The 17,403-nt window shown below is 41.4% G+C and overlaps 1 protein-coding gene across 7 annotated transcripts in view; it reads left to right on the top strand.

The window, feature by feature from the left end:
* The window catches only part of Gpbp1l1 (GC-rich promoter binding protein 1 like 1), a 49,559-nt gene that overhangs the window by 28,548 nt on the left and 3,608 nt on the right, over positions 1 to 17,403 (top strand). For 6 of the 7 annotated variants that reach the window (XM_028889605.2, XM_028889610.2, XM_028889591.2 and 3 more), the window contains 5 exons: positions 1,712 to 1,784; positions 3,965 to 4,158; positions 13,762 to 13,902; positions 15,082 to 15,240; positions 16,825 to 16,949. In XM_028889605.2, the coding sequence (XP_028745438.1) occupies positions 1,712 to 1,784; positions 3,965 to 4,158; positions 13,762 to 13,902; positions 15,082 to 15,240; positions 16,825 to 16,949 (692 nt within the window). The remainder of the gene's footprint in view (positions 1 to 1,711; positions 1,785 to 3,964; positions 4,159 to 13,761; positions 13,903 to 15,081; positions 15,241 to 16,824; positions 16,950 to 17,403) is intronic. The other variant, XM_028889628.2, reaches the window with a different exon arrangement.

The following is a 17,403-nucleotide window of genomic DNA, read 5'->3' on the forward strand; positions in this document are numbered from 1 at the left end:
AAAGAAAGCTTATAACTAATACAAGAAAAACTATCCAATAAGTATATACAATATATACAGCCAAAAATTACATTAATGATGTCTAGTCCATTAACATTTGACAGATAAAGATAAAAACTCCATTATATATATTAACAATGTCCAGTCCAGTAACATCTGATAAACTCAGACCAAAAAATTTTCATTACTTATCTTATTTAAAACAAGTAGTTCCTTTTTAAAAGTAGATTCCATAATCTCCCTTTTTATCTTATTATATCCATATTCTCTCTTTTTCCTTTTCATAATACATTCAATAGTCTACCTTTTGTCATTTTTATATCTTCCCCTTTTTCTTCAGTGTAGATTAAATGATCTACCTATTTATCCTATTTATTTATATATTCATCCTACCTATTTATCCTACCTATATTTATATATATAAATATATATATAAACATATATATATATAATTTTAAATGTAGAATGTCATTTCTTGAAGGGGATAGGAGGTCTTAAATACAGGCTTACAGCACAATGGGAGGACCCCGGAGGGCAGAAGTTCGCTACTGATGTTTTACAGTCTTGCATCTAAGCTGATAACACCCATTATTCAGGATACACAGACAAGGAACTTCCCTTAAGCATTCAGGAGGGTGGAACCTGGCAGGGAATTAGCATTGGGAGGATATCAAGGTCAAGGTCCGCAAACAAGGCAACAGTTACCCAAAACGGGGGCCAGGGCCCTGCAGGTCCCCCTTTTTTTAAAAAATGAGCTTCTGACTTGGGTTGCGTAGGACGTCAGCAGGTCACCTTACCCGTCATGGAGACACCTCCCCAGGCCCACAGGCACTCTGTTTTAGGTTGGTGAGTGACCCCCAGGCATTACCCATCTCTGAATACTCATTATCATACCGGCTTAATCGTGTGTGAGCTGCATGGTTAATTGCTGCCAAAGATCTCAAAGTGGCACTGGGCTTACAATCTGTGTGTTTGATACAGAAAAGACCAACAGAGGTCCTATCTCACCCATAGCCAGTAGGCTAAAGGCAACTGAGCCATTCCCTTCCTTATCGAGCCATATTGTACGTTGGAGTCCTTATAAGATAGTATCCCAAAAGCAACTGGAACTTGAGTTTATAAATTTATAATTTTCAAAGCCAATCAAGATGTATATAACTACTGAATTAAATTTATCATACCCAATGAAAGATTAACTAACTGTAGTAGCTACTTTTGTTGCCAGGGTCTCAACTGTGCTAGCTGTAGTAAGCAATTATGAAATGGTAATTCCAGAAACAGTAGCAGCGGTGTGCACTATTGTTATAACAGCAACAGTGGCAGCAGCAATGTCAAATTCTCTTCTGGATTGTATGGCCCGTTTTTCTTGATCTGAGCTTGACTTTGGCAGCTCTTCTGGAGAATCCAATCTCATGGCTACAGTTCAAGAAACCGCGTATTTGTGCTTTATATATGTCTATGTGTATAAGAAATCCTATGACAAAGGAAATAAAACTCAAGTTACAAGTAACATAGTGTGTTGATTTCAGATTTCAGCATAATTTACCTTTTTAATATATTGTTAAATTAGTTGGAGCTGATAATTTATAATTTTTTGATAGTTTCCTTGGTGACGGATACTTTGTGGAAAATTCCAAAGTGATGAGCTTTCTGTATCTATCAACCATTCATAATCTTCTCCCCTACCCCCCCCTTTTTTTTTTAAATCTAGCCTTCTTTGAATCCAGAAGCTGGCAAACAGAATCAGCCATGCAGACCTATTGGGACCCCTTCTGGAGTGTGGGGTAGGTAGATTTTTGCAATCTTAAAAGCATAGCGTTTGTTTGTTTGTATGTATGTTTGTTTGTTTAAAGATTTATCTATTGTTGGGTTGGGGATTTAGCTCAGTGGTAGAGCGCTAGGCCATGAGTTCTGGGCCCTGGGTTCCGTCCTCAGCTCCCAGGAGAAAAAACATTTATATATTGTGTATACAATGTTCTGGCTGCATGCATGCCTTCACCAGAAGAGGGCACCAGATCTCATTACAGATGGTTGTGAGCCTCCATGTGGTTTCTGGGAATTGAACTCAGGACCTCTGGAAGAGCAGCCAGTGCTCTGAACCCCTGAGTCATCTCTCCAACCCTGAAATTGTTATTCTGAGTAGACTAATAAATATTCTTCCTCCTTTTTTTGTTTTTGTTTTTGTTCTTAATTTAGTTCTTGTTTCTCATCTTTTTGCCTAGAGTAGCTAACACTTGTTAGCTCTTCACTAAACATTCACAAAGAGAATAGTCTATCTCCATAAACTATCCAAGCATAATAATTGTGTAACCATTGAAAGCTTGTTGGATCCTAATTGAGACTTGAGTTTTTGTTGTTTGGTGGGTTTTCTGGTAGTTTTAGCTTGATTTGTTTGTTTAGGAGGGGTGTGTGTGTGTGTGTGTGTGTGTGTGTGTGTGTGTGTGTGTGTGTGTTTTGTTTTGTTGTTGTTGTTTTCCCAGACAGGGTTTCTCTGTGTAGATTTGGTGCCTGTCCTGGATCTCCCTCTGTAGACCAGGCTGGCCTCAAACTCACAGAAATCCGCCTGTCTCTGCCTCCCAAATGCTGGGATTAAAGCCATGCGCCGCCACCACTTTGCTTGTTTGGGAGTTTAAAGATTTGTTTATTTTTAGGAGAGAGGTGTATGTCTGTGTGTGTAATGTATTCAGGTGGCTTAGGAAGTCCAGATGAGGATGTTAGACTCCCCTGGAACTAGAATTACAGGTGATGGGGGTCCAGTGAACTGAGCTCAGATCTTCTGCTAGTGCAGTATGTACTGAGCCATCTCATTGGCTCTCATAATTTTTGTTAGTGGTGGTTTTTTGAAACTGGGTTTTACAGTGTGGCCCTTCTGGGCCTTGAATTCAACAAGATTCACCTGCCTCTGCCTTTAAATTAAAAGTATGCTCCACCACAGAGATCCACCTACCTCTGCCTTCATGACTAGCATACATTCTTACTTGGTTGTACCTGACTGATCATCCTATCTATCTTACAAGCTAAACCCTTCTAAGGACTAGACTGCTAATCTTTCTGATTCAAGACTGGTTTATAAACTTCGTGATTCATATGCTTCCTTTTTCTGTACAGTTAACAAATGTTATTTAAAAAAATAATAATAATGGCTAGACCTTTCATTCCAGCACTTGGGAAACAAAGACAGCTGGGTCTCTGAGTTTGAAGACAGCCTAGACTTTGTAGAGAGTTTCCAGGCTTTCGAAAGCTACATAGTAAGACCTTGACTACAAATTAGGGGGCTGGAGAGATGGTTGAGTGTTTAACAATACTGGCTGCTCTTCTAGAGGTCCAGGCTCTGATTCCCAGCACTCTTGTGGCAGCTCACAACCATCTGTAACACCAGGGTATCTGGCATCCTCCTCTGGGCTCCACAGGTACTAGGCATGCATGCGAAATGCAGGCAAAACACTCATGCATCTTAAAAAAAAAATTTTTTTTTTAAAAAATTTTTAAATTTTTAAATTTTTAAATTTAAAAAATTTTTTCCTGGGGGACAATGAGCACATGCATGCACATACAAAGGCAAGACTTGGTCAACCTTGGGTGGTGTTTTTCACGAGCCATATACCTTGTTTTTAAAACACTGTCTCATTGGCCTAGTGTGCTAGGCTGGCAGGCAAGAGAATCCTAGGGATTCAATTCACCTATCTTTCCAATGCTAAGATCACAAGCATGTGTGCCTGATTTCTGCTTGTTTGGTTTTTAAACCTCATATACTCGTGCTTGCGTGGGAAGCACTTCACCAGCTGGACTACCTCTCCACCCATTGTATCATTTTTCAGAGTAGTTGTTAAATAAACACAAGGAAATAGTTGTCCCCTGGTCTCAACTTCATCACCTATGTTGAAGGTAAGGCTGTTGTTTAAACTGTTTTGTGTTAATTATCAAATGTGACATTCTTTTGTGTCTCCACTCTTATATTTCACAGAAAATCCACCTAGTGCCAAGCAACCCTCAAAGATGCTAGTCATCAAAAAAGTTTCCAAAGAGGATCCTGCTGCTGCCTTCTCTGCTGCATTCACCTCATCAGGATCCCACCAGGCAAATGGGAACAAAGTGTCAACCATGGTCCCAAGTGTCTATAAGAACTTGGTTCCTAAGCCTGCACCACCTCCCTCTAAGGTAAGTAGGAACTTTGAAAAACAGGTTTGATAAGTCATACTCCATTTAATATATTTGTAATTTCTGACAAATTATTCAGTGCCTGTTACATGTATAGAACTATACTCAAATTGCCAGTCTGCCAGTGCCAACTCACTACCTTCATTTTGTAAGCTTGTTCCTTATTATTTCCTTTTATTTATTTATTATGTATACAGTGTTCTGCCTGCATGTATGTCTACAGGCCAGAAGAGGGCATCAGATCTCATTACAGATGGTTGGGAACCACCATGTAGTTGTTGAGAATTGGACTCAGGACCTCTGGGAAAGCAGCCAGTGCTCTTTATCTCTGAGCCATCTCTCCAGCCCTTAGTTACTTTTCTATTCCTCTGATAAAATGCCATGACCCTGTTATTCCTTTAATAGTATTAACATCTGTCTGATCAATCACATTGAATACATTGCCTGCAGCTTCCTTCTGACTTTGTGTGTGTGTGTGTGTGTGTGTGTGTGTGTGTGTGTGTGTGTGTGTGTGTTTCAAAAAACAGGATTTCTTTTTGTAGCCTTGGCTGTCCTAAAACTTACTTTGTAGACCAGGCTGGCTCTGCATACCAAGTGCTAGGATTAAAGGAAGGCACTACTACTGCCCAGCCCCTCATATTCTTTATCTACCTTCCCTGATTCCCTTCAGCCAAGCAGTTACAGAATGTTTAGGACTTTATCTCTTTTTTGTTTTTCAAGACAGGGTTTCTCGGTGTAGTCCTCGAACTAACTCTGCATACCAGCCTGTCCTAACTCAGAGAACCACCTGCCTCTGCCTCCCAAGTGCAGATTAAAGGTGTGCGCCATCACCTCATGATGGGACTTTGTCACTAAGTCATATACCCTTCTATTTTTTTAATCTCCATATTTCACAGACCCGCTAAAATGATAATCCTTAAATAGTTGGATACATTGACACACACCTGTAGCACCAGCTACACAAGAGGCTGGTGCAGAAAAATCAGTTGATCGTAAGAGTTCAAGGTCTGGGCAACATAACAAAAGACTCCATGGAGTGTCTTGGGGTAGGGATAGAGAGTGTATCATTCCACTCCTAAATTTGTTCAGTGGCTTCAAACTTGGTTTTTCAAGAAAAGGGTTTCTCTGTAGCTTTGGAGCCTGTCTTAGAACTCAGTCTGTAAACCAGGTTGGCCTTGAACTCACAGAAATCCACCTGCCTCAACCTCTTGAGTGCTGAGATTAAAGGCGTGTGCCACCACCCACCACTACCACCCCGACCACCCCACCCCACCCCGGCACAGTAAATCTTTTTTGCTGAAGAGCCACACATGAATGTTTTAGTCTGCTCTAGCTTTTGTTGTCTATTACGACTACTGCTGCTGCTAATTTTTCATCCCTTTAAAAGTATAAAAACAAGTCCAGCATGTTGGTGCACACCTTTAATCCCAGCACTTAGGCTATAAGGAATCATACCTGTCAGCAGTCAGTGGTAAAGGTCTATTTTTATTTTTTTTTAAATTATGTGCTGATATGTATGTCCATGTAAGTTCAGGTGCCCTGGGAGTCCAGAGGCACTAGATCTCCTGGAGCTGGAATTATAGACAGTTGTGAGCCACCTAAATGGTTCTGGGAACTGAGCTCCTTTTGAAGACCACCTAGTCATATTATCTGCTGTGCCATCTCTCCAGGCCCCCATCCTGCTTTTTGTTTCTATTATTTGTTTTTTAAGGCAAGGTTCTCTGTGTAGCCCTGGTTATCCTGAATCTCACTCTTATAGATCAGACTGGCCTCCAGAGATCTGCCTGCCTCTACCTCCTGAGTGCTAGGATAAAAGGTGTTCACCACTATGCTTGGCCCATAAGTATATTCTATTGGCCCTTTTTTCTCTTAGCTAGGAAGAAATCTCTAATGAGGCTATGCCATCTTCTGTGTCTAAACATCTGAACAGGCCTTCCACCTCCATCATTGCATAGCACTGGGTCTCCCCAGTTGCCGCACTCATCACATCAATTTATTTTCCTCCTCTTGATGTAGCCTTAAGGCTAGAAATACTCTTATTTCTAAGAAGCACACTTAACTAAACCACATAATTGCTGTACTGATTGAAGTGAAATGTGCTGCTTACTGAGAGCAAACCCTAGTGAGCAGCAGTTCACTTTCCATTCTGCACATTGGATGTGCTTGCTCATTAAGAGCAGTACAAAGGCCGGGCGCTGGTGGCACACGCCTTTAATCCCAGCACTCGGGAGGCAGAGGCAGGTGGATCTCTGTGAGTTGGAGGCCAGCCTGGGCTACCAAGTGAGTTCCAGGAAAGGGGCAAAGCTACACAGAGAAACCCTGTCTCGAAAAACCAAAAAAAAAAAAAAAAAAGAGCAGTACAAAGTATCTCTTATGCTCTTGGTGCTGTAATGGCTGGATATAGTAGTACAGGTTGGAATTAAACAGCACATTTTTTAAGACTCTTAAATACATTTTAATTAAATTAATTATTAAATATAGTCCATAAAAGCAAGACCAGTGTAGACTGTGGTCATCCATCAAGGTTTTACTTAAAGAAACAAAAAATTTCAAGGGTCTTTGGAGTGTGGTAGATAAGCAGAGTTTGGAGAATGTTTGACATCGAAGAAGTGATGATTACAGAAGTTCTAGGACCAGCAAACACTAGGGTGGGTGGTGACTGGGCCATGTTAATACTCTCAGTAGCATTTTAAGGTAAATATTAAGACTGGGAGCCTGTCTTTTTAAAAACTGTATATTTTTGTATGTTGTGCATGCATGTATTTATGTGTATTTATATGTAGGAGGCATGTGGTTAACATCAAACAACTCAATTTAGAGGTTGCTGATTGAGTTAGTATAACTAGCTTGCCTTAGGATTTTATGTGTCTTCCTGCTGGGTGCTTGAATTACAGGGGGCCTACCACATCTGTACTGCATTTACATACATGTTTTCTTGGGTGCTAGGGATCCAAACTCTGGTGTTGACACTACTTGGGCAACCAACAGCTTAACCAACAACTCTACCTAGTCCCATGACAGAGTGCTTACTACAGTAAAAACGATTGTTTCTTTTACAATAGATCAGATTATCTAGGCAAGAGGATAGACAGTAAGGTATGGGGAAAAAACTTTAGTTGACACAGTTAAATACTATCAAGAAATTACAAATCATACATAGAAAAAAAATTATCACAGAAATCCCGAGAGCTATGTTTACAATAGCAACAATGCTTCTCAGTCCTTTGTCACTTGGCTGCTGGCAAGTTGAGGACAATGACTTGGATCAGGCCACATGTTATGTTGCACACCTTTTATCCCAGCACTCTAGAAACATAGGTAGCAGATAATTGTTGAATTAAAGGACGGGTTGTGAGTTCCAGGTCAGACAAGTGTACCTTGTCTCCAAGATAAGTTTTTCCTGTTTGCAACTAGAAGACTTTTGGTGACTTGAGGCCTTAAGAGATACAAAGTAGCAGGTTTAATGGCTCATACCTGCATTTGAGCCAGGTAGACGGTGGTGGATTTGAGGCCAGCTAAGCTGCATGACAAGACCCTGCAATGTAGATGGTAGTAAAGTCAAATGAAGTGAAGAAGTAAAGAAATCTTTAGGCAGCAGTCATTGGTGCAACTTTAAATGCCTGTGAAGGACTGGGGTACTGCTCAGGGCTAGTCTTCACCTCTTACATGCAGGGCTCTCGATGTAATCCCCAGTACTGCAGAGAGAAGCCATTCGAGGACGGTAGTCTGTTTCATATGAGTACATCATGGGCAGTTTTTCAGAGTTGTAGAGAAAGTCTTTTTACCTTGTGGTGGTCAGAAAGAGATGACACAAAAAGAATCCAGGAAACTGATAACACATTCACGACCATATAACACTTTCCTATCACTGGGGACCAAGTCATCTACATACGGGCTTTTAGGGTTATTTTAAATCTAAACAGATAGTTACCTTCTTTCCTCCCTTGGTTTTTTGAGACAGGGTTTCTCTCTGTAAGAGTTCTGACTGTCCTGAATCTTGCTCTGTAGATCAGGCTGGCCTCGAACTCACAGAGATTTGCCTGCCTCTGCCTCCCGACTGCTGGGATTAAAGTCATGCACCACCACCACCTGGCTTGATAGTACCCTTTTTATTGTTACTGCTTTTATTTTATTTTACTTATTTATTTATTTATTTATTTATTTATTTATTTATTTATTTATTTATTTATTGTGTGCATGTGTGTGTGAGTGCTTGCATTCCATGGTACTTGTGAAGGTCCAATGACAAGATCTTGTCAAGAGTTCTCTCCTTCCCCCATGTGGATCCTGGAGATTGAACTCAGGTTGTCAGGCTTGACTGTAAGTGCCTTCACCTGCTGAGGCAATCTCATCCACCCTGCAGCAGTTATCTTTGTAGAATATTTAGGACATTTATTCTTCTGCTGTATAAGAAAAACAATACATTCAAATGAGAAGGGTAAAGGTTACAATGAGACAGTCTAGGGACTGTTAAGAACACTTGTTGATGTTCAAGAAGAACCTTGTTCTGTCCCGAGCACCTCAATTGGGGTGGCTCACAACCACCTGCAGCTTCAGTTCCGAGGGATTTGACACCTGGGATTTTAGATACACAGTAGAGATTCGGATGGATACACAGTGGATGCGGTAATGTTCAACCTTTAATTTTTCAGTGAGAAGTAGCTGACATTCTGTGAAGTACTTAACTGGCATACAGTAAATGCCAATGTAAACAGTGCTTATTACCAACATGGCAAGCACACTTTACATTTTACCCATCCTTAAGAATTTATAAAGCTGGGCAGTAGTTTAAACATGCCTTTAATTCCTGTACTAGGGAGGTGGAGGCAGAGGCAGGTGGATCTAGTTTAAGGCCAGCCAGGGCTATACAGAGAAACCCTGCATCAAAAAACAAAAGTAAAGAATTTATAAAGATTTCATAGCAAAACGGTTTTGTATACCTATAATCCCAAAATCCAGGAGGCAGTGGGGTCAATATTTTAAAGCCCTAGCTGAAGAGAGTGGTTCAGAGCACTGGCTGCTCTCACATTAGGACCCAGGTTCAGTTCCTGGCACCAGAATGGCGGCTCACAACTCTCTCTGCCAGTTCCTGGGGTTCTTTCTTCCCTGCGTTACCACCAGCTGTGTCCCTCGGGCACATGCCTACTGGCAGAACACTTGGAGAAAACAGTTGTACCAGTCTGGGCTGTATGAGAAGTTCAAGAATACAGTAGCAATGCACGCCACAAAAAAGACTTTCTAATCGTTACCAAGTTTGGGTCCAGTCTCTAGCTCCAAATGAGGGTGGGAGGAGACAAAAATCCCAAATGGAGGAAAGGAACCCCTCAAATAGATGGTGGCAAGCAGATGACTAAGGTCGGTGCCCTAGAGGACGGCAATGTCAAAAGGGAAGCAGAGGATGGAGTGAGTGAGAAGAAATGTCAAACAGGAAACAGGACAGGGCACCGTTATGGAAACCGGAAAAGAATGATCCAAATGGATCGGCTGTGGCTTCTGGGCAGACAGGGCAAGGGTGACAGCCAGACAATGTGACTGGAAGTTGAGAAGTTTGTCAAAGAAAGCCTGATAGAGAGTAGGGGGCTGTTTAATGTCAGAGAGACCAAGACATGTTAGTGTGCTCTGAGGAACGAGCCCCAGAAGAAAGCTGTCTCCAGCCCTCAGAGCTCCAGTCCGTTTGTCCTCACCTTTCAGAATAGCAGTGGCCATGCCTCATGACTACTGTCATCAGGAACAGGAGGAAGCCAAGATGAATGAAGGTCACCATGGCCAACTCTGCTTCCAGGCTTGATTAGGTGCCTAAAAACTGACCTCATAAGGAACAGCCAGCGGCTTTGGGGCCATGCCGCTTGAAATGCCTCTGGAGAGATGGTCCCCAGTTTGCAGAGGGATGCTTTCCTGGAACCGAGCGAGGGAGCACATACGTTTTCTGGATCTAGACCTAATCAGTGAAAACCAAGAAGAATCAGCTTCCGGAGTCACAGCTGTCAGGAGGGAACCAGTTTCTTGTCCTTTGAAGTGCCAAGGCTGAATAGATCTTTGGCAGGACGGGTATGCAGGCATTCCAGTCCTCAGCTAAGTGTGGGATTTGGTGATCTTCAAGCTCCCTCCAGCTCAGTAGCCTCACACTAGGTTTCTCTGGTCATCTTGAAGGGTTTTATGAAAAGATCAAAAAGATTATTTTATGGCATTTGACCCCCAGCAGGACAAGAAAGTGTGTGTCTGTGTCTGTCTGTCTGTGGGTCTATACACCTATACATGTTAATATTTATTTTTTTACTTATTTATTTTTGGGTTCTTTTGAGACAAGGTTTCTCTGTGTAACTTTGGCTGTCCTGGAAGTCCCTTTGTAGACCAGGCTGGCCTCAAACTCAGACATCTGTGTGCCTCTGCCTCCCCCAGTGCTGGGATTAAAGGTGTGCAGCACCATGCTAGGCTTATGTATGCCTTTTTAGATTGATCTTTTTATTTCATTTTTATTTTTTGGAGACAAGGTTTCTCTGTGTAGCCCTCTGGAACTTGCTCTGTGGACCAGACTGACCTCGAACTCAGAGATCTGCCTGTCTTTGTTATGTACATCCTTTTAAAGAGGAAATCATGGCAAATAATGCACATTCAATAGCATAGACTAGGTTAGTGCATCCTAATAAAGCATCTTGTCTAGCAACCATTGTAGAAGGAATTCATAGGCAAAAGCTTTGGGTTAGTGGTTCCCAAACTCCCAGAGCTCACATTGGTAGCCTATTTTTCAAAAAAGAGCACAAAATTCCTCCATCCCTATCTTTTAGCTACACCAAAAAAGATGGAGTAGATCCCAGAACCCTCTTTGAGAAACTGGATGATGATGACGTGAGGATGACAACAGTCCTCCAGAAATGCTGGAAAGAGGGTGATTTTTCAATACCAGGTTTTCATCTCTAGATAGCTTATTAAAGTTAAAATCAAGGGGCTGGAGAGATGGCTCAGAGGGTAAGAGCACTGGCTGCTCTTCTAGAGGTCCTGAGTTCAATCCCCAGGAACCGCATGCTGGCTCATAACCATCTGTAATAAGAGCTGGTGCCCTCTTCTGGCTTGCAGGCATACATGCAGGCAGAATACTATATACATAATAAGAAATGAATAAATTTTTTAAGAAAAAAAAAAGTTAAAATCAAAGAAACCTCAGGTAAACTACCCCATCGCCCAAATGTACTTTACATATGTCAAGAGAATATTTCATCCAAAGGATACAGCATACATATTCTCAGCAGTCAATCATTAGGTCTGTCTCAAATAAGTTGAAGTACACTTAATAGCCTACCTATAGTTCCAGTGCTCAAAAAGTGGTGATCTCTAGGGTCTCCTGAGCAAGCTAGCTAGCTGGACTAACTATAACAGCAAACTTGAGTTCACTGAATGAAGGTAAGGAGTGATCCAGGGTAGCTCACAGTGTTGATTTTGAGCTTCCACTTACATACTCATTTGCCCACATGCAAAGGTGCATGTGGGGGAGCGTGCAGGCACATTTTGTCATTAGCCCCAAAATGGAGTCAGGAAATGCCATATTCAGAGTGAAAGCAAGTGATTAATGTGGGAAGCAATGGAGAAGAAAGACCTTCAGTATGGAAAGAGTGAATAGAGGCAGCCTTACATATTTACATAATTTGAGCAGTTGAAACTGAATGGTTACTGTTTTCTAAAAGGAAACGATAACAGAATGGTCTGGCTGAGTGTGGGTAAAGGCACTTGCCATCAAGCCTGAGAACCTGAGTTTAATCCCTGGGACCCATGTTGTGCAAGGAGAAAACTGACTCCCACCAGTTATCCTGAATTCCATGTACATGTACATGAACGCATACATACAAAAGCAATGAAACTATTATTTTTTAAAAGTTAGGATAATACTGAGCCTAGAAGACTATGCCCATTGTAACGACTGATAGGAATTCTGGAGATATAAACTGAACATAGAGAATGAATGTGTACTGGAAAGGAATCAGATTTAGAAAAGTTTAGTAATGAGCAATTTATCATTCTCTAATGTATTTTGAAAATTTTAATATAAGGGTAAAAGTTTTATTTATAAAACAGCTGTTTTATAGAATAGATTAAATGCAAATATGAGGAAACTAAGTGTTAGCAACTATGAGTCCACAATAGCTGATCACTAACTTGCAATTGTATGTTTGACAGTAAAATAATGGTAGTATAAGATGGAGAGAAAATACTTCTGCTATGTGATCATATAATAAAAAGTAGGAGATACTGGACATGGTGGCTTGTTTCTAATTCTAGAACTCAAACTGCATAACTCTAGTGTCCTCAGTAAAAATAAACATAATCATTGTACGTAGTTGTCTTAAGAATTAAAGAATATGGGTGTTGGCAAGAAGGCTCTGTGGTTAAGAGCAAATACTGCTTTTGCAGACGACCCACGTTCTGCTCCTGTCACCCATAGGAGGTGGTTGACAACAACTTGTAACTCCCTCCAGTTGGAGTGGATCCAACACCCTTGTGCAGACACAAACCAATAAAAGTAATTGTTTAAAAAAGAACTAGGCAGCAGAGCTGGAGAGATGACTCAGCAGTTAAGAGCACTGTCTCTTCTTCCAGAGGTCCTGAGTTCAATTCCCAAAAACACATGGTGGGTGGCTTACTACCATCTAGTGCAATCTGATGCCCTCTGATGTAAATCTATCCATACTGGTAGATTATTCATATACATTAAATAAATAAACTATAAAAAAGAACTGGGTGGTGCTGGCTCATGCCTTTAATCCCAGCACTTGGGAGGCAGAAGCACACAGATCTCTTGAGTTCCAGGACAGCCAGAGCTACACAGAAACACTGTCTTTAAAAAAAAGTAAAAGTAACATTATGGCAACCCCCTGATGTGTGGTAGATAAGCTGTCCAGTGTGTTTTCTTCCTAAAACTGTTCTGTCATCTGGACAACCTGCATCCAAAAATACATCATGGGAAGGAATTCTTCTCATTCAGGCTCTTCCTTTTTCATGTAGATCTCATACTTCTGTTTCATTGTTGGAGAATAAATAGTTTTGCAATTACTTTTATCCTTTCTGTTGACCTGTATCATCTTCTTTGATCTCTTCAGACCGTGCGGTTGACTAAAATAATGGAGTATTCCAACTGTACTATGTTGTTATGGTTGGGACCATGGCCAGACCTCCCCAAACCGAGCCAAAAAAGGGCCTCTGGATTTAAACAAGGACTGTGTGCCATTTGCAATATACATCCTAGCATGGAACTTTCCTGTTACTATCAAAATCTCTAGAAAACTACATTTTTTCTGAGGTGCTTTGTGGAAGTTAACAACACATACAAACAAAATTACAGAGGTCGGGTTGTAAATGAGTGGAAATTCTCCTTTTTGTGCAATTAAATGCTTTGAGAACTAGCACCATAAAGAAAGCTGTTAAACCTACCCACACACAGCTCATGGCCTATCTGTTCCCCATCTGCCTAAGCTCAGAAAGGTTTCATTCATGTTGACAGGTAAGCTCTGGTAATTTATATTCCCACATTAACATTTCTCACTTTCTTATGATTTTGCAAGCTAAGTTCCTGTGTGCTGCTTTTGACTGACATTTTTCTTTATTCCCATATAGCCCAACGCATGGAAAGCTAACAGAATGGAACACAAATCAGGATCCCTTTCCTCTAGCCGGGAATCTGCTTTTACCAATCCAATTTCTGTTACTAAACCAGTGGTACTAGCTGCTGGTATAGTTCTGAACTCTCCCAAAGAGGTGAGTGAGGATAATTATAGGGCAGCCTTTTCAAATATTGCCCTTTTTCCTTTTTCTTTTATGTATTTATTTTATGTGCATTGGTGTTTTGCCATGGATGTCAGTTCCCTTGGAACTGTTGTGAGCTGCCATGTGGGTGCTGGGAACTGAACCCAGGTCCTCTGGAAGAGCAGTCAGTGATCCTAACCACTGAGCCTTTTCTCCAGCCCCTCTTTTTTTCTTTTTAAGAAGACAGGATTTTATGTAGCCCATAGTGACTTTGAGGACAATCTTCAACATCTGATCCTCCTGCTTATCCCTCTATTTTACCTGGATGTATATGTATGTATACATAGAAGAGGGTGTCAGAACCACCGGTTCTAGAGTTACAGACAGTTTTAAGTTGCCATGGGTACTGGGAACCAAACACAAGTCCTGCGGAAGGGCAGCTAGTGCTCTGAAGTGCTGAGCCTAACTATTTCTTAAAAATTGTAAAAGAATAATTTTGTGTAAGTTGTCATTTTGGAGCAATATGTGGTATTAAATGCCTAAATCACAGCACAGCCTGAGGCAAGAGCATTATTTTAAGTTCCTGGCCAGCCTGGGCTGTACAATGGGATCTTTACACACCACACACACACACACACACACACACACACACACACACACCCTTAGACCTTTCCATTGATTTGTAGTGTTTGTGCAATGTGTGGTGTAGTTACAACAGACACCATTTCTGCTGTAACTGCGCTTTTCTGACAGTTGCTTCTTTAACGACGCTCATAGTTGTCAAGTACACAGTAACTGGGTGGTGAGAGTGCTTCAATAAACCAAGGTTGGACCTCCCCAGTTTCTGTGGAAGGATTAAAATAGGTGTATGAGATAATCAGGAGTCTGTATTAGTGTTTTTAAATGAGCTGGTGTGGGGGGAGTTTTTGTTGTTTTATATATGTGGGTGCCTTGCCTTCATGTATGTCTCAGATTCCTGGAGTTACAGAATGTTGTGAGCTGCGTCATTGGTTCTGGGAATTGAACCTGGGTCCTTTGGAAGAATGGCCAGTGTTCTCAACCACTGAGCTTATCTCCAGCCCTGTTTATTCAAGCAAAAGTTCAGAATCAATATGGTATAGAAAGTGACTCGGGGATTCCTAGTTTTTGCCCTTTACTGTTAAGAGCAATCTGTTTGTGGTGTTTGCCCAGAGTCCCTCTAGTACTACCCCTCCCATTGAGATCACCTCCTCTCGCCTGACCAAATTGACTCGCCGAACCACGGACAGGAAGAGTGAGTTCCTGAAGACTCTGAAGGATGAACGAAATGGAGACTGCTCAGAAAGCAGAGACTGTGACAAGCTGGAGGGGGTAAGAGTAGGGATTGTTCTGTTGTACTCTGTTTGGGGTTGGTTTGTTTGTTATACATGGGGCCTTTCTTGTTTGTTTGTTATGTTTTGTTTTGTTTTGTTTTGTTTTGTTTGTTTTCAATCCCTGTGTAGTCCTGACTGTCCTGGAACTCTCTGTAGCCCAGGCTGGCCTCAAACTAAGAGATCCACCTACCTCTGCCTCCTGAATGCTGGAACTGAAGTCATGCACCACCACCAGCTAGTTACAGGTGGTTTTTTATTTGTTTCCTTTCTTTTCTTTTCTTTTTTTTTTTTTTTTTAAGATTTATTTATTGTGTATTATGTATACAGTGTTCTGCCTATGTGCCAGATCTCATTACAGATGGTTGTGAGCCACCATGTGGTTGCTGGGAATTGAACTCAAGACCTCTGGAAGAGCAGCCAGTGCTCTTAACCACTGAGCCATCTCTCCAGCCCTGTTTCCTTTCTTTTATAACTTTTTTTTAAAATCCAGGTGGGTATGGCCATGTGCCACAGTCCACTAGTGGAGGCCGGAAACTACTCAGGTTTCAGGCATCAAGTGTCGTTTACCCACTGAACCATCTCACTGTCTCTTTTTTTTGTTTCTTTGAGACAGGGTCTCACTATGTATCCCTGATTGGCCTCAAACTCCTAGGGATCCATCTGCCTCTGCCACCTGAGCGCTGAAATCAAAGGTATGCACCCCCTGGCCCAGCCTGGCCTTGATACTTTCATGTGTGGTTTTATTGGAAGGAACATTTGAACATGAAGCATTTTACATTAATTCATAGGATTTAGTAAGAATGATGTACGATGCTAAGAAGCAAAGTGGGGGTTGCCATGTATGCCATTTATATTTTGAGGAGCTTATAATTGCTATCTCTTAAATTTTTCCTCCAAAAGTAGTCTTGGAGGCTGATGAGATGGCTTAGAGAGTGAAGGCATTCTGTGTCCCAAGTGATGGGATTAAAAATGTGCACCTACTCCCAGGTCCTTCTGAATTAAATTGTTAATTATCTTAATGTTGAATTTTAAGTGCTCTTTGTGTATCATACAAGGTTTTCACAATACTTCCTCCCCATCTATTTTTTTTTTATCTGTGTGTGTATGTAGGGGCGGTGCTGGGTCTTGCTTGGAATTGTTGATTTTGATGCCTCTGCCTCCTCAATCCTAGAATTACAGGCATATGCTGCCATGCTGTATCATTTTCTAAATGGTGTCTTTAACAGAGAAAAACTTGTTTTCAATGAAGTCTAGTTAAGTATTGTTCATGTGTTATGTGTTGCTTTGTCTAATAGTCACTGCCTTACTTAAAACCTGTGTGAGATCTCTCCTGCTTATCTTTGGTGATTTTGTGTTGAAGCCCACACACATACACAGCTTCAGCATTGTGTGTTCTGGATCTTCTGACTCTCCAGTTAGTTTATTGGCACAGCAGGTCTTGGTTTTGAAGTGAGAAAAACTTGTGTTGGTGAGGGGAAGATGTGCTCTGGGAAACACTGTTCTAACTTCTCAGTTGGGCTGGTTGCTTATCTTGCCACAAATGATCATTGAACCAAGTCTGTCCATCTTGTTCTTATTCCAGTTGGAGGGCAGCCACACACCTGAACCAAAGGAAAATGGAGAACAAGGTTGTCTTCAGAACGGTCTTTCTCTACCCATTGTAGAAGAAGGGGAAGTCCTATCTCACTCTCTGGAAGCAGAGCACAGGTGAGGATAAATGTATGGTGTAGAAGACCCTTAGACATACTTAAAACTTGAGAGATGTGACCTTGAGATCAGTCCTGGCCCCAAGTTAGCCATTTGCCCACTGGGCCTTCTCTTGGATTTTGTCCTTTTTTCCACAATCCCCATTGTATTTGTGAAGTTTAATTTAGACTTCAGTTTTAGGGATGTAGTCAGGGCAGAGAAGATTTTCCACGGGTGTGTTGTTGGCCCCACCCAGCAGTTACTGTAAAACCTCTTTAAAAGGAATTTGAGAAGCCACAGAATCGTGTATACGGACCGACTGTTTTAACTGAAGGCCTTGTATATAGGCAGAATAATCTGCCTTCTACAGCCATGTAGCAGACCTGCCAAGTACGGCAGTACTTCTCACAGGAAGCTTGTGGTTCTCGACCTTCCTAACACTGTGGACCTTTAATACAGTTCCTCATGTTGTGGT

The sequence above is a fragment of the Peromyscus leucopus genome, chromosome 2 (assembly GCF_004664715.2).
Source record: "Peromyscus leucopus breed LL Stock chromosome 2, UCI_PerLeu_2.1, whole genome shotgun sequence".
Classification (NCBI taxonomy): domain Eukaryota; kingdom Metazoa; phylum Chordata; class Mammalia; order Rodentia; family Cricetidae; genus Peromyscus; species Peromyscus leucopus.